This window comes from Augochlora pura, chromosome 9 (assembly GCF_028453695.1).
Source record: "Augochlora pura isolate Apur16 chromosome 9, APUR_v2.2.1, whole genome shotgun sequence".
Taxonomy (NCBI): domain Eukaryota; kingdom Metazoa; phylum Arthropoda; class Insecta; order Hymenoptera; family Halictidae; genus Augochlora; species Augochlora pura.
Genome location: NC_135780.1, coordinates 1,989,674 through 2,010,896, shown reverse-complemented (window position 1 = coordinate 2,010,896; position 21,223 = coordinate 1,989,674). Strand labels below are relative to the sequence as shown.

The 21,223-nt window shown below is 42.6% G+C and overlaps 3 protein-coding genes across 7 annotated transcripts in view; 1 reads left to right on the top strand and 2 right to left on the bottom strand.

Moving 5' to 3' along the window:
• Nucleotides 1–298: 298 nt before the first annotated feature.
• Cib (thymosin beta cib) lies at nucleotides 299–13,848 on the bottom strand. Of its 2 annotated transcripts, XM_078191412.1 has the most exons (6): nucleotides 13,708–13,848; nucleotides 2,690–2,843; nucleotides 2,036–2,149; nucleotides 1,269–1,382; nucleotides 1,066–1,179; nucleotides 299–974 (listed from the first exon to the last, which is right to left on the bottom strand). In XM_078191412.1, the coding sequence occupies exons 2-6, from the start codon at nucleotides 2,817–2,819 to the stop codon at nucleotides 946–948; spliced, it is 501 nt and encodes a 166-aa protein (XP_078047538.1). In that variant the 5' UTR covers nucleotides 2,820–2,843; nucleotides 13,708–13,848; the 3' UTR covers nucleotides 299–945. The 2 variants fall into 2 exon arrangements, with proteins under 2 accessions (XP_078047538.1, XP_078047539.1); XM_078191413.1 differs by lacking the exon at nucleotides 2,036–2,149.
• A 683-nt stretch (nucleotides 13,849–14,531) lies between these two features.
• On the bottom strand, nucleotides 14,532–18,306 carry LOC144475080 (transcription initiation factor TFIID subunit 6). Of its 4 annotated transcripts, XM_078190639.1 has the most exons (10): nucleotides 18,152–18,306; nucleotides 17,950–18,088; nucleotides 17,666–17,855; nucleotides 17,062–17,380; nucleotides 16,586–16,989; nucleotides 16,290–16,493; nucleotides 16,031–16,213; nucleotides 15,745–15,961; nucleotides 15,321–15,649; nucleotides 14,532–15,129 (listed from the first exon to the last, which is right to left on the bottom strand). In XM_078190639.1, the coding sequence occupies exons 3-10, from the start codon at nucleotides 17,843–17,845 to the stop codon at nucleotides 15,034–15,036; spliced, it is 1,932 nt and encodes a 643-aa protein (XP_078046765.1). In that variant the 5' UTR covers nucleotides 17,846–17,855; nucleotides 17,950–18,088; nucleotides 18,152–18,306; the 3' UTR covers nucleotides 14,532–15,033. The 4 variants fall into 4 exon arrangements, with proteins under 4 accessions (XP_078046765.1, XP_078046767.1, XP_078046766.1 ...); XM_078190642.1 differs by lacking the exons at nucleotides 17,950–18,088; nucleotides 18,152–18,306 and having other exon boundaries at nucleotides 14,533–15,129; nucleotides 17,062–17,269; nucleotides 17,356–17,595; nucleotides 17,666–17,794; XM_078190641.1 differs by lacking the exons at nucleotides 17,950–18,088; nucleotides 18,152–18,306 and having other exon boundaries at nucleotides 17,062–17,532; nucleotides 17,666–17,805.
• A 715-nt stretch (nucleotides 18,307–19,021) lies between these two features.
• The window catches only part of Nfrkb (nuclear factor related to kappaB binding protein), a 6,959-nt gene continuing 4,757 nt past the window's right edge, over nucleotides 19,022–21,223 (top strand). The window contains exons 1-5 of the mRNA XM_078190828.1: nucleotides 19,022–19,449; nucleotides 19,797–20,045; nucleotides 20,118–20,350; nucleotides 20,422–20,687; nucleotides 20,822–21,174. Of these exons, the coding sequence (XP_078046954.1) occupies nucleotides 19,444–19,449; nucleotides 19,797–20,045; nucleotides 20,118–20,350; nucleotides 20,422–20,687; nucleotides 20,822–21,174 (1,107 nt within the window). The 5' untranslated portion in view covers nucleotides 19,022–19,443. The remainder of the gene's footprint in view (nucleotides 19,450–19,796; nucleotides 20,046–20,117; nucleotides 20,351–20,421; nucleotides 20,688–20,821; nucleotides 21,175–21,223) is intronic.

Genomic DNA, 21,223 nt, shown 5'->3' with positions numbered 1-21,223 from the left:
TACGGTATGGTTTTTGTTGGGAATAGGCACCACTACTACCATATATTGACAGACGACACTCTCCCTTTGGTTTGAACTTACACGCGCCAGTTCAAACGATTAGCAAACTCCAAAGTAAATTTCTTCTTTAAGTATTTCTTTTAATCAGAAATATTTGTAGATGCCAAACTAAAATTTATGATAAGTTTTATAACATAAACAGTGCTTTGGTGAACTTATGAATAAATTTTTGTTATGACTAATTTTGAAAGTAATTTCCACAGATGTCGACATTAAAGAGAATATAATAAAGAATCAATTTTTTTACAAATTACTTTTTTATTCGTCATAATTTTTATCGGAATGACAATGCGATGTGTACGAAATATTAAAAAAGTACAATAGCCCGTTTATATAAAATATGATTTTTACACAAATATAAGGTCAACCGCTGTACCATTGCGATATATCTGTAACGCATGCAATGCTACCCAATTTTGTTGCTATCGAAAATAACGTTCGTCTGGCGTGCAGAGCTTTTCTTAGTATAAAAAGTACATCCTTTGGCGAGTTAGTGTATAAAGACGGATGCTGATACAAGCCCAAAAATGCTTAGATCGTTGGTAACGTTAGGAATCGAACCGGTTGCGCTTTATCAAAACTTCGTTATCGTATTTTTCGTTATGTTTGGGCCCGAACCCTCACACCGCCTAACCGTTGTTAATACAAATAGGTCCGTGTAAAAAATCGACTTGTACGTGTCTCGCCGAAAGGAACGCTCGTGGCGGTAGGATAAGTATAATCATAAGATTACATTAACACAGTGTCTCGCATTTTCCTTCTTTTTTCCTGTTGGCAATGTATGAGTAATTGTTATAAAATGTCGTGATATAGAAAATGGAAGAAATGAGTCGCTGCTCCCTTTCTTTTCTGTTTTTTTTTTCTTTGAATCACAAAAGCTTCCTTTTAAGCAGCTATCTTCTCGGCGTCGATTGCTGAAACAGGTAACATAGTTTCATTTAGTTTTCTTCTAGTCTTCCTAAATGTTCTCAAACTGCTACAAAGTAATTCAAGTTTCAGATCTACCTTCTTTGGTTGGCAAAGGATTTTTCTCCAGCGTCTCCGCGTGTTTCAGTTTTGCCGGATCGAAATTTTCAATTCCAGAGATTAGCTGCTGCTTACCCTTCTCTTGCTGGATCACTGTACAATAGGATCACGCAATGTTTACTAATCCTAGGTAAAATTCCATTGTAAGAGAGAGAGAGGGAGAGAGTAAGAAAATACTGTACCATCCTTGTCAGGTAGAGGATTCTTTTCTTGAGTCTCGGTGTGTTTTAGACTGGCCGGGTCGAACTTCTCAATGCCGGCGATCAGCGTTTGTTGAGTTTTCTCCGCAGCTACGTCTATAAAATGAGAAACCATTGTTAAAAAAGGGAAAATACGAGTTGCTCCCTTGATTCTCTAAAGTACACCACAGAATCCTGAAGAAAAAGCGCAGATATACGTTGTTTGTACCAACAAAGCGACCAATACGATTCTATGAGTTATTTTTCAACAGGGAAGACGATACAATATTATTATGATATACGATATTAACACTTTAGCTTTTCAATAATTTTATTTAAAAGGATCTCAATTCCTTTTTAGGTGATATATTGTTGTAGCTATAGCATATTTTATCAAGAAAATTTTCGAAAGACAATTAGCAAATTTGCGTAGCTAAAGTATTAATGTAGTGAATATTATAAAGTAGGAGACCAACAATTTCCCATGATAAGTACTGTACAGGGACGAGAAAATAACTACATAAACAGATGCGATACTGGTTGGTTGACATCTTAATACAATATGAAAAGCAGAATAGGGTCTTCTCTAGCTATCTCTTCGTCTCTCTACAATACATTACATAATTCCTAAGTTCTTTGAAAGCGAAAGCATGTAGTGTATACAGTGTATAAACAATTTGGATGGCCTTTTGCCCGAGTTTGCATCAAAGCACCGAAAGCAACAGGCCCCTTTATTACCGGCTGCAGAAATGGAAACCTTTCTGCGGTACCTTTGGCGTTGGGTAAAATAATCTTCTCTTTCGTGTCGGCGTGTTTCAATTGACCTGGCTTAAACGACTCCAGACCATGGATCAATTCCGAATGCTGTCGTTCTTGTCGCACGTCTACATACAATATTTCTATTACAATCTCTTTAAACAAATCGGATTCGCTTTCACGTGACCTCCGCAGCTATATCGATCTCCTCGTTAATTACACACTTGTGTTAGAAAACATGACATATAGGGTGTCTCTGTATTCTTGTCATAAAACTTTTGTGTACAGTAGATTCCGACCAACATCCCTTGACATCATTAAAGAGCTGCTAATTAAAATTATTCTATTGAAATCTATTTGTTCAGTTTTGTCCCAAATGAATAGTTGCGTCGACTAAACAGTGGTTCAAAAAGGCGGAATCTACTGTGTATGGTTTAGCTTGATTTTATGTTTTATAATAGAATGTAAACTTCTGTGACATATGATAGGTACCAAATTACCATTTCTTGCGAAAATACAGTAGCTAATGAATAAAACACGAAGTGATATTGAACACGTATAATACTTTATCTCAACGAGAAATGGTTCTAGGGTTCACATTTCGAGTTTTTTTGTCAAATATAGACTAGTTAATAGTGTGCGTAATCCGAGTCCAAGGCGAAATGTACCTTCGGCAGAAGGCAGGACATTCTTCTCGGCGGTGGCGGCTTTCTTCATACAATCGTGGTTGAAGCCCTCCAGCTCGCTTTTCAGGTCTAAGGCTACTTTCGGCAGATCCTTCAGCGACGGACTCGACATGGTGGCTCTGTTGTACTCCTTAATCTGCAATAAAAAAAGACGATCGTCACCAGAAAGCCGAACCTCCGGAAACCCTTCAGTGTCGTATAACCTCGACGAAACCGTTCGCGAGGGACGTTACAACAATCCTTCATACAGCATTATGCGTCTTCCTGATATTTTTAATCGCAAATATCTGAATATTTTAATCGACCCGTGAGCGGTTCTCGCTCGCCGTTCTAATGCAACGGGCACCTCCGGATGATGCCAGATTATAGCGAGCGACGCGAAACTTCCAACTACAGAAGTGACATCAACAACAGACCGTACAATCCGAGATTAACTGAACTGCCGTTTCGTTTTTTTCCCTGTGCCGACGCGATACGTTACTGTTTACCGCGTCCTGCGCAACGAGACAACCGCAAATTTGATAAAACAGGTCACCCTGATAAAAAAACCTGATTCTAGCTGGCGACATTTATAAATAATTACGATTCCTAAACGAGATTATTTTTAGACAAAAATTCACGCAAGTGCTACGTCGCGTACGAGTCCTATCGTTTGTGCTTTATATGCTATCTTATTTTTTGTAAACTTGCTGGGTAGCATTTCTGTGATACAAAATCCTCGTTTATGAAAGAGATCGTGAAGATATTTCGTTACATTGTTTTTAGAAATGCAGACATGATATAAAAAACGACCCTGAATAAAAAAAAAACATGGAAGAAGTATTGACTGAGCGAATACTATTAAGACCTACACAGACAATACGAAAATAAGCTCATATCTATGAATTTTTGAACGCTCACGTTATAACAATAAGGAAAGATTATTGCAATTTCGCATATGAATGAAAACTAAAAGTAAACCGAAGCTCTATGGAACTCCGTTAAGTATATTATTTTTTAGTAAAGCTCTACGGCCTAATACTTGCGGGCGAACAATAATAACAATGTTTTGTGCATAAGTAAATAATGGACGCAAAGAACAACGCGCGAATCTCCCGGTGTCGGCGAACGCGACATTGTTATCGTGTTACCGGGAACGGAACAAGGTTGTGTGACAACGTGAATCGTTTATGTGCGCGCATTATCGACACATATCGATAGGACGTGTCGTCCACGCGACGTTTTCCGAAGCAAAGTTATTGGCAGGAACGTCGAAACGCGTCAACGAATGCGTTAAACGAGGTTCGACGCGCTTTTGATCGCTTCCAGACTCGAATCGACATTACCGGAAAATACTGTCTACCTTTCACATTATAGCGATTTCTAGACATGAAATGCTAGGAACAAAATGGAACATTATTAATGCACTGTAGTATTGCGGATAAAAATAGAATGAGCTCCTCGTAAGGTGACATAAGTTGTCTTTTCAAAGCTAAATGCATGAAAGTCACATATTCCTCTATTCAGAGCTATAGACAATAATTAGTGGACTGCCGATTTTTATGCAAAATAGAAATTATCTTAATCATTTTTATCATAAATTAATAAGAACGTACAGACATTCTTAAATGCTTTTAATGTCTTCTTTGGTATTTCACCTTGTTAATTTTAGCATAAAATCCCCAGTCTAATAATTATATTGCGGTCTTTTGTCACAAAACAGAGAGACTCCGCAAGTTCATCGTACTAAATAAAAGTTGCCCATAAAGGTCTTTTCATAATTCGAGTCAAAAATGCGCGAAGTCCGCAAAATTAGCTGCTATTGAAGAGCGCTAGGAGACCGCCTGAAGAGCGAGAAGGTCGATTATCTTTGTCCGACGGAGTTGCAGGACTCGGATCCTCTCGGATCCTGGCGCGGGGATGCGAGAACCGAGGAAAGGCAAGTGCCATAAATTCCGGACGAGTAACGGCACCGTTTCTGCCGAATGCAAAGCCAGGCAGCTGTTGCTCGCTTAGCGTTTCCGGTCTTCGCCTCCTTGCTTTGCGGCAAAGTTAACGGATTTTCGGGTCTCCTTTCGAAGCGCAAGCTTTTTTCCTCTCTCGATTCTAATTAACGAACGCTCGCGGAACGGTGGCTCGCCTTCAAGCTCGACGGACTCGCGGATCTCATACTTCCTAATCACCGGACAGGCTGTAAAAAAGGAATAGAAATTAATGCTACGTGTTTCACACGAAACGCTCGCCTTCTCTCTCTCTCTCCCCCCCCCCCCTCTCCCTGTCTCTATATATACATATGTCTCGTTAAAATTCGGCCGGGAACGAATCAACGGCCGAGACTTTTCTTTATCTGCGGATCTCTTGCCGCCGCTGCACGCTGCCAACTAACGCGTTACGAACCGGAAGCGGCAGAAGCTCAGCGCTTCCGGTCCCCTCTTCCCTCCATTTTGTTTCTTGTCACACATCCTTCGGCGCCGGGATCTCCTAACCGAAACGCTTGCCGTTTTTATTGGTTCCAATTTTCTTCTGCGTTTTCCTGGGGAAAGGAACTAGCTAACCCGTGTGCAACGATTCGATATCGGATAAATCCCGCAGAGTTACATGGTCTGAAAAATATATGGTGGCTTCAGTAAGTTTAAATACATTAAACTTTCGATTTTCGACAAATTGCGCGACATTTGAGCCATTTTAATTCCGTTTAAACCTTAGAGCTTCTACTTTGCCTGTGCATCGTTCACTTCCTTTTAATATACTTTTTTAAAATATAAAAGGTAAAAAAGTAGAAACTTTTGAGTGTACGATCTTTTTCATCACTTAATAAAATTTTTAATGAAAGATGGTTACTACAATTTCAGAGCGTCTTTGTAAAAACCAAAACCAAGAAAACCCGTGTCAAAAATATTCTTATTCGACGAATATAATTTTTTCGTTAACCATTACTTCTAGAAATCTGATTTTCGCGCCCGGAATCCTTATCACGGGTTTCTAACATGATATCGTTATCGCGTGGTCGACTTCCAGGAAAGGGTCAATAGAAAATCGCCAGAGGTAAAAATCAAATTTTCTCTGGCACGAGTCGACAAAAAAAAACATGAAAAAAAAAAGAATAATTGATAGTCATCGCACGTCCGATGACTCGAGGACTCGTCGTTCCTACATCGAATCCGGTACCGGCTTGTGCTTTTACGCTTTACGGTTGTTAGACCAGTGACACGCAACCATCGGAACCCTGGGGACAAACAATTTCACGAAGCCAACGATTCCTAACGATCGGCCAGCTGTCGTCCAATCTCTTTCACAATTTCCCCACGGTTGTTGTGCCCGATAAAATAGCGTTTCGAACTTTCCTTTGGGGTCCACGGTATTGCTCTTGTTAATTCAAGAGATATCCGGATTTCGGGTATTTTTAATATACAGAGGTGATCGTATAGAAGTATGAAGGTGATCGCGTGTGGGAAATCAAAGCGTCGAAGAGTAAACGCAACTGCGTCGCTGATAAGCGTCACCGCGGTGTGCGAAGCGGTTAGCGACAACGACACGTAATTAACCAAGATTGTGCACCACTGGAACCCACAGTGGTGACTCATGCCCGTCGTGTCCTCCCTACCATTTCTTTCTACGTTTTCGTCGCTCCGTTTTTTTTCTTCATTTTTGCCATTCGCGTTCGTTACTTTTAGCATCTAGATGACTATTTTTGCAGGATGACATCTGCATTCCGGCCGGCTTCAGTCACCGCGATGAGGAATCGCGTTATCAAAGCGACCGTGTCGTACGGTTGGCTACCCCGCGGCCACTTATCTCCTTATTGAATCACGCCGAGTTTGGTCTGGACACATGTCATCGATAGATCGCGAATCCTCGCGCGGCACAGAAAACGCGAAACCCGTGTCGGATTTTGTCCGAGTAATCAATCTCGGAATACCGTTTTTGCTGCTCGAGCGTTCGACCACTTTCCGACACGGAAAACATTTCGAAATCCTCCGACAAGAAACGGAACGAAACGAAACGAAACTTAGCGTCGAATTACTCCGCGCGAAGCTCGATTAAATGCGCGACGTCTGCAACCGGCCCCAAAAAGAATTCCGCCTGGAGAACGAGTCAGCGTTCATCTTTCACCGGCTTCACGCCTCGCGACTCTTCTTTGTCGCGGAGAAAACACGCGGAAAACGGGCAGAAACAGAGAAACCGTCGTATCAAAAGAGTCGCACTCTGGGAGGCAGTTCTCAGAGGATTCGCTCGCACGGAAATTCGCCTCGTCGTTGGAATTTCTGTGCGAAAGGCAACAGTTTGGCTCTCGCGATTAGTTGGCCAGACGCCGGAAAAATTTCATTTTCACCGGACGAAAAAAGAAAACAAAAAGCGAACGGCGTAGCGAGGAAATCGAGTTGATCGAACCGGGCAAATGAGTGTACGCCAGTGGCTCCCGGAGAGCGTTTCGAGGGATACATGTTCCAACGGTGGGTCAGCATCGACAAGGCTGTGTATAGGTCCTTATATGGTAGCCGGTCGTATGGCTGTATATAGCGAGAGCTCGAAACAGGCCGAATACGCAACCGTGGAGCACGCTCGCGTCCTTTACGTATCCCGCTCTCGCTTGAATATTTCTCTTCTCGGCGACGCGGCGGCGCGTGTGGGAGTGCTTGCATCGAGTGCGCGCACCCATACACGCGTGGAAACACCATCGCGTAACGGTAACAAAATGAAGAGGAGATACCTCGACGATTAGTCTCGTTTAAGCCAAGCCCGTCGACTCGATCTCCGTTGATATTTCCAGTTTGAGCATTACTTGGAACGAATTCGACGAGATCTGATTAAGGGTGGAATGAAACCGTCCGTTGGTAGATCAGAGGTTCAACGCGCTCCTGTCTCTTTTAACCCTCTTAGTACCGGCCAAAATGTTTAAAACTCGTTTGACGAAGTTTAATAATAAGTTTCGGAAAGAAATTGCAAGAATTTTGAAAAGCCTGATAAATAACAAACTGAAAAAGGGAGAAGAAATAAGAAACGAAATTGTTGTTTGGTAAAAATATTAAGAAAACTATCTTTCCAACAATAGCCAACAACGGTGTGTCGTTGTTCGGTACTAAGACGGTTGAAATTCGTTCCGAAATGAGTAAATGATGCAGAAAATTTGGATTGTCCGGTCTAAGAGCGATGCGGCGAAAGAAATCCTTCGCGGAGCGGAATCCTCTGGGGCTCGAGACGGCGGAAAGTCGGTCGATTTCACAGGAGCCAGGAAACCGTGCGGTCTCGCCGGGATTATCGAGCCTGTCGCGAGGAGAAATGAAAATGCTCGGCACGGTGAGCACGGCGTGCTCGGTTGTCGGGAGAAATCACGATGAATTCTACTTGATCTCGCGAGGAGAAACGAGGGCCGAGAGTTAATAAGGAAACTAGGTTGGCCGCGGCGCTGACTCGTGCCGACTCGCGCTAGCCGGTTTGCAGGACGCGCGTCGGTGTAAGTACGAACGAGAGTTATACTCGTCGCGAAACAGCATCTCGGCGGCAGAACCACGGCGGATTCGCGTTTCTCGACTGGTCGCCTTGGAATCCGCGAGAGTCGTCCATAAAACGGACTCCGCGCCGGCGGAATTTCAATGTCGGCGTCTCGTCGCCGATTCCCGAGGATTTGCGTGGGATCGGCGATAGAGGAGTCGCAGATTTCGAGCCGCCGAGGATCGGACTCGTCGTACATCGATAACTTCCGGTTCATTTTTTTTTTTTTTGGGCCAAGTCTCGACCAATCTAGGATCAGGACGCGTAGGGCGGGGGTCCCGCCATTTTGTTGCCTCGGAATTCTAGGCTTCTGCTTCGACGATCTTCGAGAAACTTTGACGACCGCGTTTGGAACAGAGGCTGCGTTGTTCCGTTTTATTAATGATGGCATTCGTGAAGAGGCTGGGCTATTTTCTCTCCTTGCGATACTAGTTTGTTGCAAAACTTAAGCGATCTTTTGAAACGCTTCCTACAAGAGCCGCCTCTTGCGCGCCATTTACAATTTTCATACGGACTCCCATCGTCCTTCATTGGCAGCATGATTAGCAAAAGACAGCGACAACATTTATTCTAGCACCGTGGTGCACGATTGCAGAAGACTGAATCGGCTTCGATTCAATGGCTCGCTTAAATTATCGTAGACCGACGAGTTCCGATAAGGCTCTTGGCATCCAGGGTCGAGATCGATCAGAGCATCGCCATACGAGGGTCGTGGCATTGGATCTCTTCACTCACTAGGGCACGGATGCATAACTGGATTACCGAGAGCACGTCCTCCTGATTCTATCGAGTCTTAAATTATCGAGCACTGGAAGTCATATGCTTTTCTACGAATGACGAGACAGAATCTATTCAGGCTACTCGCCATTTTGATTACACTCTGTACTTGAAGTAGGAACGTTCAATCATCCCTTATGAAAGTATCTTTACAAGTTCTACAATTACAAAATAAGCAATGTTCAAGCGGTCATTTCCTTGATGGGTTTACCATTCGGTGATGTTTTCATAAATCCAATTGCTGATCTTATTACGACAATAATTACCTTATTTACTGACTGCCAATTTTAAACGCTCATGGCAAAAATAGGCTCGTGAAATTGGAAACGGTGAAAAAAGTAAAAGGATATTGGTGTATTAGTGTCAGTTCATTAAAATGATTACGGAAACAAATAAAATTGTACTTTGCGCATTTGTCGTATAATTGATATAGAAAATGCTTGTTTTTCGTAAAGATCTGCAGTCTACTCATAAAACCGACTTTCAGTCTTTTACCCAGCACTCGGCTTCTTCTTTTAACCCCTTGCACTATGATTCCTTCCATGCTGTGTTAATTAGCATTCATTCATTCTTAATACTTTCCTGAATAAGACTAGACAATTCCTAGTTCTTGTATTGCCTTTATTTACTTTCGTTTCTGTACTTTTCTAACAAAATAATTCAATTTGATTTCGATTCGAAGTAAATTAATAATGTTCATATTTAGTAGATCATGCATGAGATCTTTATCACGAGTCTGACTCGTTATTACAGTGCAAGGGGTTAATTACCTGAAATTGTGAAAACCCTACAGCATTCTAAATTCGGATTCGCGTGTGCACATTAAATTCAGAATCGCCGGTATCAAACGTCTGTTCGAAGCTGATCGATCGCGAGCATGTATCCGGCGCGGCGGGTCGATAACATCGTCCGGTGATCGTCCAAGGGTTTCGGACATTGTGCTAGTGGATCCTGGCTGTGCAGGAGAGAGAGAGAGAGGGAGAGGGAGAGAGAGAGAGAGAGAGGGGGAGAGAAAGAGAGAGAGAAAGGAGGGGGGGGGATCTTACGGATGACGGCTAACGAGTTCGCGCGGGCTGCCAATTAACTTGGGGTAATCGTGTTTAACGGAGAGCCGAGGCGGAGGCTCGAGAGCATGCAGCAGGCGGTTCGGAGCGTTGCAGAGCGTTGCGGACGGGCCGCTCGGCGCGTGTATCGACCGGTGGGCTGCAGTCGGCCACCTACGTGCACCTAATACCCACGTAAAATCGTGCACAGCTCGCACAGAGTGCACCTAGAAAATGCGTTGCGATCATTTAGTGTCGCACTCCCGCCCTAGGCGAACGCGATATCGTCGCCCTCTCTCTTACCCTTTCTCCTTCCTTCTCTTTCTCTCTCTCTCTCTCTCTCTCTCCCTTTCTCCCTCTCTCGGTCTGTCTTTCTCTCTTTCTCTGTTCGATGCGACCGTGACGGCTAACGAACCCTGGACGCCGGGAGTATCGTATCGAGCGGTGGCGCGAACGTTCAGGAGCGTATTACGTGTTACCAAGCGGCTCATCCGAGCCCTGGACCCGATTCCATCGAAACTCCTTGCTCTTTCTCGCCTTGATAATACTCTAATCTCTACGCTCTAGAGTCTTCTACAGAATCTGTAGGATCTCGGTTTGAATCCGATCCGTTAGGTCATGAAAGGCCCGAAAACGAAGGTGCGACATTACAGGTGAAACAGTTGCTTCGAAGTTCATGGCCGCGACTTTAGCTTTCGATTCTCGAACCGCCGGCTTTGAAAGTGGCCTAATTCCTCTACTATCGGCATGCTTCAACCCCTAATATTTTTATCTGGACATTTTGTAATTGCCGATTTCGTAAATTTATTAAAAGACCGCGGTAAATATAGCGATATGAGACGAAGGCAGATATTAAATATAAGCGTCACGATATTTTCGGCTAGGCATCCGAGGCCACGGTTCCAACTGCGTTCAGTGCAGAGAGGGAGAAAGGGAAAGAGAGAGAGAGAGAGAGAGAGAGATTACCGTCCCAACAAATATTGGAACGGTCCACGCCCGAAACGGATTCGTCATCGGGCGACCAACGCGATGCGATAAATTATGCTAGGCGACGACAGAACCGGGCAACCCTTTAGCGGTCAAGTTTTCGCAAATCAGTGCCGCTAGGCGCACAAACGATGAATGAAGCGTTGAAGGGAGAAAGAACCCTTTGACCCAATCTCGTAGATTGTAGATTGCTTTCGCCATTAAGGCTGCACGGCGACGAACAACATCCTGGCCACGGCACTTGACGGCAAACGCAAGGGTGCGGTACAGTCCTGCGCAACAGTTCGCGAATCCTGTGACTCCAAGGGCTCCGGAATCCTCGGGACCTTACACTCTGCCTTGAAAGCATAGCTAGCCATTATTCGAACGAATATTGAACTTGATTTTCATTCGCGCGGTCTTCGATTAAAATACTCGCGATTTCGCATAAAATTTCTTATGAAAGAATTAGTTTAGCGCCATCAATGTTTCCGTCATTATTTATACCTGCGAAGCATATGCAGTAATAGTTTGTACTTAATTTCCTCGTTGTTTAATACTGCGGATTCGAACGAGCTAATAAAATTATTCGAGTCGCTTTAGAAGCCGCGTAAAGCTGTCGTCAAGTTGCTTATGTTAGTGTGGGTGGTTACAAGTTATACGATCCGACTTAAAAAAGAAAGATGTCTATGATCATCGACTGTGCTCTACTTATAAAGACGGTAAAGATTTGTAAAGATTAAACAGCTAGCCTCTATGTAGAACTTGTCAGAGCGAATGCCGTTGCTTCGTGATTCGAAACGGGTACCGATATTTTTCTACAGGTAAAAGTGAATGAAACGGACGCGTGTGCGCGCACGTACGTGAGGGGTTGTGCCGGGGGAGCGGCCGACGGGTGGCAGACGGTTTCATCGATTGGCAATGCGGGGGTAGAAGAGTGGGGTTCGTGAACTCCACAGCTATCTGTACATATACAATGCGTATACATATATGTATATGTACAAAGATAGCATATAATGGCTAGGAACATACACGTACGGTGCACGCTACTCCGTAACCGCATCCGGGGCCGTATCGACGACCCAGAGTTTTCATGGTCACGGGTAAAAAGAGAAAAACACGAGATTTTCAATATTCCGCGTGGGTCTGAACCGCCATCTTTTCTCGCTGATACGCGACGCAGTACGAATCGAGTAAATAGAATTCGTAGAATACTTATTCGAAAAGTCCTTCTCGCTCGCCTTGAGGCGAGCCAACTCGTTCGGGACATGATAAGATGCAAATATTGTTCGCGGACTCCCCCTCGGACTACATAGAAAAAAAATAGAGAGAATATGCGTATTCGATCAAGCGAAATAGTATTTGGAAAATTACCTACTATCGCGAATACTTCTTCTCCCACAAGGTGTGACTTAGCAGTGCCTTGAAATTAGTCATTGATACGGATACGAACGACTTATTAAATTCTCCTTTCCCATACGACTATATGTTTGTATAAAGTTTAGAATTCCGATTAGAAAATTCATTGGATGACTGGTGGCATAAAATAAGTGGAGACGCAGGAAAATCTTGCGGTGAGGGTTAAGAACCGTCATATCGGGTTCCGCACGATTCCTGTTTTCGCAAATGGCCCCCGAGGATCGCGGACGTTGCGCAGTAACTGAGAGGTGTCTTCGAAAAGCATTGAACGTTGAAGAAAACTCGACAGAAAGTTTGTTTCATCTTTCTTGCAATCACCATGAAATGGAGAAAAATTGTGCGATCCCAACGGAGAAGACTACGCTCGCCGCTCGGCAACGAGAAGCGCATTCGCACGGCTGATGCGCAACGGTGTGCATCTGTCAAAACCACGCCCTTGTCCTATAGCCCTAACAAGCTGGATACGGAAACGCGGTCGGTAAGGACGAGGTCCCCGAAATTTTATAAACCCCGGATCAGAAATCCTCTGGTGCCCGATTTAAGTTAGTTATTCTGTATCCACTTCCTCGAAACCTTGTACAAGCTCCTGAACGATACTTTGAAAAGAATCTGTCACTGTAACTTCCGGTTTCGCCCTACACGTTCGAATCTTATCCGAGCAAAAACGAAGGACTACACTGGCTCGCAAGTTAGTCGAAAAATCCGATTTTATTTCTCGAAGAATCGTGCTAATTAATAACCGAAAATGTTAAAGATAAGGAGAAAACGAAGCTATAACGTTCTCACGATAATAGAGGCGAAGAACAAAGTCTTACCTAGTTTTCGTTTCGACAAATTCGTGAATAACAGCGAAAAGATTGCGCGAACGTTTCCGCTCCCGTAAAATCTGCTCGAGCCGACATAGGATTCGGGATACACACAGAACGGGTACAACGATCTGACCACACCCCACCATTTTCGATCTTCGAATGCCGAAGTCGATCAATATCGAGTCGAGTCGAGAGCGTGTCGCGAAACCGGTCGATTCCCTGGCTGACGGGAGTGTACGTAGGACGAGCAAATATCTACACGATTGAACACGATTATTTTGTTCGCGGCGACGAAAACACATACGCACATTCACGCATCCAGACTTTAGATTCCAGAGTGTAGCCGTAGACCTCTACCGTAACATAGCGAGCCTTTCTTCGGGCGCTTGAAGAAAGCCGGCGATCTTCGCGTATCGTCCGCGAAACGATTCTTCTGGCGCGAAGAAGAACGTCCGAATTCGCATGCAATTTCTAACGAACAAGATTGGAATGTATCGCGGCAAGGAGCACTGACCTGTCAGTTGACACTACGAGAGGTAGGCGAGCGCAAAGAACACCGTCCAGCCAAGCGTTCAAGGGCAGGAAGGAGACAGCACACTGACTGACCGGCTAGTGATTCTGTGGCACGTAACACCAGGTAACACCGGCGAGCCACTCTACCACTCTTGCCTCTGTCAATCCTACGCTCGCACTGTACCGTCCCCCCCCACCCCGACGGCACGACCAATCGTAGACCGGCGTTCATCCCTCCCTCATCAGTGAATTTCCCCCACCGTTCTGCGAACGGTTCCTCCAATCGTCTCCTTGACCGTCATCGGAGGGTGGCTGACTCACCCTTCGCGACGGAATACGATTTTACATTCGATGCACGAAAAAAGAAGTCTCCGTGTTAAGCGTGAACTTGCTTTTTACGGAACCTCTCCGGTTATTGAACTATATTTACGTACCGTTTCTATTCTATGTATATTCGAAATCTCTCGGAGTTTCCAGCCTCCGATTAGTCTCGATGAAAATACTTCTGTAGCTATTTCTGGTGGGACAAGGCGAGCCTGGGGCTAAAGGACTTTCAGGGGTGGACGTTCAGCTTGAATGACTCATCGGGTAGTTATCCCAGCTGCGCGTCATATGGCCGTTCCGTTGGGTGTACCCTGTATGAACTTCGAAATCATATGGTCTGCCCGAGTTTATTGATCAGATTGCAAGGGAGCTTCGGGAATTTTATAGTTGCATTGTTTTCGAGTTATTTGTAGAGTATTTGAGATAACATACGACTCGACTGAAAATTTACTTAACTGAAGATATTACATATACATGTTCTAGAAAGTATATAATTCTTCTTTGATGAAGTTAAAAGAAACAGTAGCCGCAATAATATTCATAACCGACCCAGTTACTTATTATCGAACAAATGTATTTAAACACGTTGTCTTCTATGCCAACAAGTATATCGATGTTACAGGTAACATAGGAATCGTACTTTACTCATATCGATATAATTTCATTCGGGCGAACCTCCAGATGTACAACCCCGTCAACAAAGTATCGGAATAACCCGATCACTGTATGGGGTTTCGACACAGACTAAATATAAAAATGGGCCTACCAACCTAAGGGTTTCTGTAGTTCAAAAATTATCAGCCCCTCGAACATTATACATTTTCCTCAACTTCATAATCATTTGTAGTTTATACAGAAAAATTTTAATCTCCTCTTGTGTATTAGATACATTAATCATAGGATTCCATCGCTGTACAATGTGTAAGAAAAGTAATAGTTTGATTCGTTTAAACCAAATACAAAGCATCACGCATTCGCACGTCAGTAATCATTGCACTTGTGGTCATTGAAAAGAATTCTTTTCTTCCTCTTGACCTAATGAACACTCGATGCTCTGTTGCGTAACAAAAACGTTCTGTGTTTTCGACGCCATATTTCCCTGTAACCATATTATTGTCTCATTATTATATTATTATTATTAATATTATTATATCATAATTATACAGGGTGTTCTAGACCACAATAGAATATGCCCTATCGAATGATAACATTCTATTCCATCGCTTTCGATATCAATAGGATAGGCAAGTGGTTTAGGGCACCCTATACTTTTACAAATTATATACATGCCTGCGACATCGTAGTGGTAGAAGTGTGACCGCTGTTCGACATACATACGACTACTAATTTAGTACCGCCACTTTGTATGTGGGTCTTCTGCTGAACGACATTTGTCTGAGAGATTATAACTTGTTGCTGCTGCGATTGCTGTTGCGTTTGAGACGGTTGTTGCTGTTGTTGTTGCGGTGGTTGTATCGTACAAGTTGCGGTCGGTGTTTGTGATCGCGATTGTAAAATTACAAATTTTTGTCCACCTCCTGTGGTAGTACCAGTAGGGGTTCTACTTGTTCCCAGCATTATTGTACGTCCAGTTTGTTGACCAGGACTGGAACTCGTCACTTGCATGAAAAATTAAAAAAAAAAAGGGGGAAGGAAGTATATATAATTCAATTACCCGACGCAAACAGTGTTGTTTCAACAAAAATCAAATTACCAGCTTGCATGATGGTCTTTCCGGTACAAGTTGGACCTTGTTGACTGGTTGTCAAAGCCGTTGTCGTAGACGCAGTTGTTGCCAACGTCGTCGGTTGGGTGCGAGCCTTCACAACTGCTGCACATAATGCTGGTCCTATGTAACCGTAATCTTGTTTGTAATCTTCTACATAATCAGGTGGGGATCGTATAGTTTTTAAAACAGGAGCGACAGATTTCTGAAAAATGTGATGAAGCTCACGTCGAAGTATACGCAGGAGGAATTTAATTAACTATATTTTGGTTACCACAAGTAGCGTTTTGATGTGACCCGCTCCATTTTTATCTACGCTTGACAAACCCGACCCCTCGATACATGATTCTATACGCTCAGAAATTGACTTAATCTTCGGAATAACCAACGCCTTTATCACTTCCGGACCCAGCTCGCATAATCCTTCGATCGCTCCATAAAGTGATGCTAGTGGGGTCTAGAGATTAATCAATCAATAATTATTATTTCCGTCTCTCATAGTCATACGATAATTTTCAATTATATTGTTGCACCTGATTATTCTTGGCCAATGCTTGACTGAACATTCTGGTTACACGTGTCTGTACATTATTCGTGGACGTATTAAAATTTTTACATATTTGAGCCATAAGACGCGAAGCAAAGTCGCGTAGGGCCCAGTGATTGTCGACATCCGGTCTCATACATAATTGACGAGATACTATACAAGTCGCGATAGAAGGTATTAATTCATGTAACTGTAAATTAAAAGTACAGATTAATGAATATAAGTGGATGCTTGTTAAAAAGATTAAAATACTTAATTATTAGCAGGGATTAAAATACTTGCATATTTTTCTAAATAAAGGCTTGGATTGTCCAGAAGTGCTTTAACCATTCGCATTAGATAAATTAGGAGCGCAAGATGATTTTGTACAACATTCACACGAACTCCTTCAGCAATAAAGGTACACATGCGTGCCAGCATTTCATGTAAACCAGGATCGGCCGAGAGAGATTGAAGCGCTTCTGCTCTACGCGCTTCATCCGATCCAACGCAAGCTTCGGTGATTTCTTTATAATACAATTGCTGTTCGACGCTCAATTCGTGAGTAGCTAATTGCTTAACGTGAACAGTTTCCACATTACGCAATTTCTGACTCTTTCCTCCACCTCCAGGTTTCCCAACACCAATATTCTGGTTCTTGCTTGAGAGTTTACTTGTCGGATCGACACTTTCCAATTTTTGTACATCTGTAATGGAATTGGTAAAAATAAGGATACTAATAAAAAAGTAACATGATATATTACACTTTAAATCGTTACCTTTAGAGACTGGAGGTGGATTTTCTGGTATTGTGGGTTGAACACCATCTATACACAGCCAATGACTACGCAGTGTAATTTCCAATGGCAATTTTGGCCATGATTGCCCACCTGACATTGATATAACTTCATTCAGATCAATTTCTTTTTCTTCTACAAAATGTAATTCTCTGCCACCGCCAGAGGCAAACCGGAATGGTACATGATCCTTGGCAAAAAATCCATATGTTGGTTCAATATTCTTAATTTTTAGAGCACAGTCTATGTCATGAGTAGTCATACGTTGACGTTTACCGTGTCTCATAAATTTAGCTGCATCCTAAACATGAGATGATATTGTTTAATAGAAAGTTTTTGTTTGTATTACAGTAATGGGTCCTACTCTAGTACACCTCCAGTCTGCAGTTTGATCCATTAGCAGGGGTCAATGGTCTAAACTTTTTTTATTTGTTGCGATTAACTGACGATTCACTGTTGAGACAGGATACAATGCAAATTGAATGCGCAGTAAAATGATGGTTACATATGTGCCACCTTAGAGTACAAGAAAAACATGCAGGAATAGGTCCCATTGCTGTAGTAATTACTTAAGAAGTATACTGACCTGAATTATTTCCTTAAGTCTATAGCTCACATCTTCAGCAAGATCTTTGGCTGCTTCGTCAGGAAAGTTACCAACACCTATGCTTTCTGCGATTACCTTTATTGATTCTTGGGACAATGTAGTCCCATAAACAGACTCACTTTCGCTCATTTTTAGTAAGTTCTGGTCATCGCAGTCCATATGATATATTCTAAAGTTATAGGTTTTTTAATTTTAGTCCTACATTCATTATAGCAATATGATTTACGCTGCACAATTGTAAATCTCGTTACATATTCATTCACCTAAAAACTCTACAGGTATAATTGAATCACAAACTTCATATTCACAGTAGCTGAAGTACACTCGCTTTATAATAAACTCAAGCGTCCAACAACATAATTAGACAATTATTTCACTTTAGAAGCTTTGAAATCCGTTGTCCTGTCAAATATGAAAAAATAGGATTATTTAAACAATAAACGCTTAGTTTCATAAAATGCTAACCTAAAAAGAAATCTACTGCTACAACAGTTCCAGACTGTTCCAGTTCTCTTTGTTACTCTTAGTTGTATCTCAATGCAATTCTATGCGGCATGTTGCTGTGGCAATAAGATGCCAGTCCCAGGAGCCAGGGATGCCCTCTGCCCTTGCTATGCCGAACTGCTCATCCATGATGTGACGCTAGAAGTTCTGTAATATTCGAAGGAATGCATCAGCATGCGCAATGCAATTTACGCAATTTATTTTCGCTATTTACTACTTACTAGATACGTGCGCTGTTTTGAACCTTCTTCTTTCGAATGACTTATTTTCATTGAAAAATATTTTCATGTTAGAAAAAAAACTTGGTGGTGATACAGCATCATTTTGTGGCGTCAGAATTCATGATATCGATAGTGTAAAGCAAAAATTTGACAAGTTTAGTTGCACTGGTGCCTATTAGGTGGCGCCTAAATAAAAGGTCGGTCGCCGTGGAATTGGAAGCAAGCTTGGATTGTGATTATGTAGAATACATATTACTTATCGGCAGTATGCGTTTGATATGCATAAAAATTTGTTAAAGCCTTTAACACCATATTTTAGTCGAAGCGATAATAAAGAAAATATAAAGGTGTAGTTCAGTTGTTCAGCGTATTTAATTATCCGATATTGCCTTGATTCCGAGTATGCCGGTCAGTTGAAATTCTAATGTAATTCAAAAATTCAAATTAAATTTCGCTCTCTTTTCGAAGTGCCAACTGTCATAAGCGCTGGAAAAATAGTACTAAAAAGAGTTTTGCAGAATTTAATAGAGCCTCGAATTGATTTTTCGTAAAACGAAATCCAACAAATATTAGGATAAACGAATGTATAGAACGTTGCAACGTGACCTCTTGTTCCTCGATTTTAGCGGTATTATAAATGGTTGGTTTCGAGTAGCGTTTGAACTAGCCTTAAAATCTCCGCCATTGAACGGCCGCGACTATAAACCGGCGAGGAAGGTGCGCGCTCTCAAGATCCTTCAATATACAAACACCGTGGTTCTGTTTGCTGTATTCCACGCCATGACTAAAATTTGTCGGAAGAGTAGGAGTGCAGTAGCAGTGACAGGTCAAACGGCTAACAGCGAGATTACTTAATATTCGCTCGATACGAGACGAGGACTTTCCTCATCACGAAAACGCCTCGAGTTCTTTCCTCGGCACTTGATTTCTCTGTTTCGGGAATTATCGTTTCACCGCGGAAATTCGGTGTTTTCATCTGAGTAGCAAAACTTAAGAAGCAAGAGGAGAGCAAGCGCAGGGAAACTGAAAAGAATGGAGGTTGGTCACGATTAATTATTTCGAAATTACATGACTGTATGATCGATAACACCGTATACGATGGAAACGCGCGATGTATACTCTGTGTCACGTTACTCTAAAATCCGATAACTCTTCTTTCTATAACGCTCGTTAGTTTGATCGCTAAGATCAAATAATTAATTAATTTGATAATTAGTTCGGATGCGTTTCACACGCGGTTAAGCACTTCGTATCCTGTTCACACTGTCCTTGTTTTTCATATTACATATATTCTTTTAAATAATACTAATACATAACGAATGTACTGTTCATTGAATATGTCTCTAAGTTGGTAATAAGCTAGTGTTTATTTGCTACGTACATAGGTTGACGAATGTTCAGCTGGGGGAGACAGCGGAGCAGAAGAAGATGAAGAGGATGCATCTTCTCATGGATCCAGAAGCAATAGCAGTAGCAGTAGCATCAGTGGAAGTAGCACGTCTAGCGAAAGTGGAGATGAAAGTGGAGAGGAACATGGTTCTAGTGGTAGCGAAAGCCATAGTTCTGGGGAAGATGAAGAAGATGAAAATGACAATACAGAGTACTCTGTTAAAGCGGAGAGTCCAGATACATTGGTAGAATCTATTACTTTTTCAATTACATTCAACTGTATAATTGTATGTATACATGGAAACTATAATTTGTAGAAGTGGGAAACTTGCATTGTTGCAAATACCAAAGTAAAACTACCACAAGATCTCTGTGAACATGCTGTAATTTTTAAAGAGTTTTTGGACTATCCTTATATATGGAATGAATGCCTAACCGAGAATCAAAGAGAAACTCTCTGTAACCTGTTACCTACGTTCCCAAAGGATTGTGATGTAGAATTAGAAACAGAGAAGACTCTGCGCATGTTGTTTGATAATGAGAATCAAAGGTGTGTTGAAATCCTTGATTGAAATTATTTTTTAAACGTTAAACATCTGAATGCATTGACATTTATTTTAGATTCGGCGTGGCACCTTTAGAATCGTTCCACAATCATTTGTCTGCTGGACATTACCGACCAGACATCAGAAGGATGTGCAGCCTGGTCCGCAAAGCGCAGCAGAGAAGGTTGTTGTTCGAAGAAAGGAAACGGTCGTACGAGCTGGCAAGCCAGTTGTTAAAATCCAGGGAATGTTTACTGTCGAACGCGTACAAGCAAGGCTTTTGTCAGCCGGCGCAGAGGACAATGTCAAAGATTCACTGGAGGAAGCCGAAACCTGCAATGGGTAAGTCAGGCTGCCACTGTGAATGATTGTCAAAAGTTTTCTGGCTGTTTATACTTCCCCCACACTCCAGCCGTTTGGCAGTGAAGTATGTAGTAACTTCCGAGGGGCAATACTAACAAGCAATGCACCGACAGTTGAAGAGAAGACGCAACTGCGCTATTTGGAGGAACTGAATGCGCTGAGGACCGAGCTCGGAGCGATTGCGAAGCTAGCGACTGACACCACGTCTGAGAACGAGGAGAACTATCCGTACTATCAGCTGTTCGGGGCGAAGCAGAAGAAGAAAAGGCGCTCTCTCATGGGCGCACAAGGCCTGTCTATCAGAGGCCTACAAATGAATCATGATGACGAAACAATTCGACCTGTGTTCTCCACGCTGCAACGGGCCGAGTTTGCTATGAACAGGTCTTTCTTCATTCGAGAACAGACGGAGGAAATTTACCGTGAAATGCTACTCGAGCACAAGAAGAGACGGGCACGCCGCGATGTGTGTAACATAATTATTCTTCTATGTATATTCTTTTATACGTTCAATT

Bases quoted from the DNA above. Each gene is read 5' to 3' on its own strand.
- LOC144475080 (XM_078190639.1), bottom strand. From the start codon at position 17,845: ATGGACTGCGATGACCAGAACTTACTAAAAATGAGCGAAAGTGAGTCT. The intron at 16,494-16,585 runs GCAAGTATTTTA...TTTAATTTACAG, and splicing joins GCCTTTATTTAGAAAAATAT to TTACATGAATTAATACCTTC. The intron at 15,650-15,744 runs GTAATTTGATTT...TTTTCATGCAAG, and splicing joins AAAGACCATCATGCAAGCTG to TGACGAGTTCCAGTCCTGGT.
- Cib (XM_078191412.1), bottom strand. From the start codon at position 2,819: ATGTCGAGTCCGTCGCTGAAGGATCTGCCGAAAGTAGCCTTAGACCTG. The intron at 2,150-2,689 runs GTACATTTCGCC...TATTGTATGTAG, and splicing joins TGTCCTGCCTTCTGCCGAAG to ACGTGCGACAAGAACGACAG. The intron at 1,180-1,268 runs GTACAGTATTTT...CCTATTGTACAG, and splicing joins TCCTCTACCTGACAAGGATG to TGATCCAGCAAGAGAAGGGT.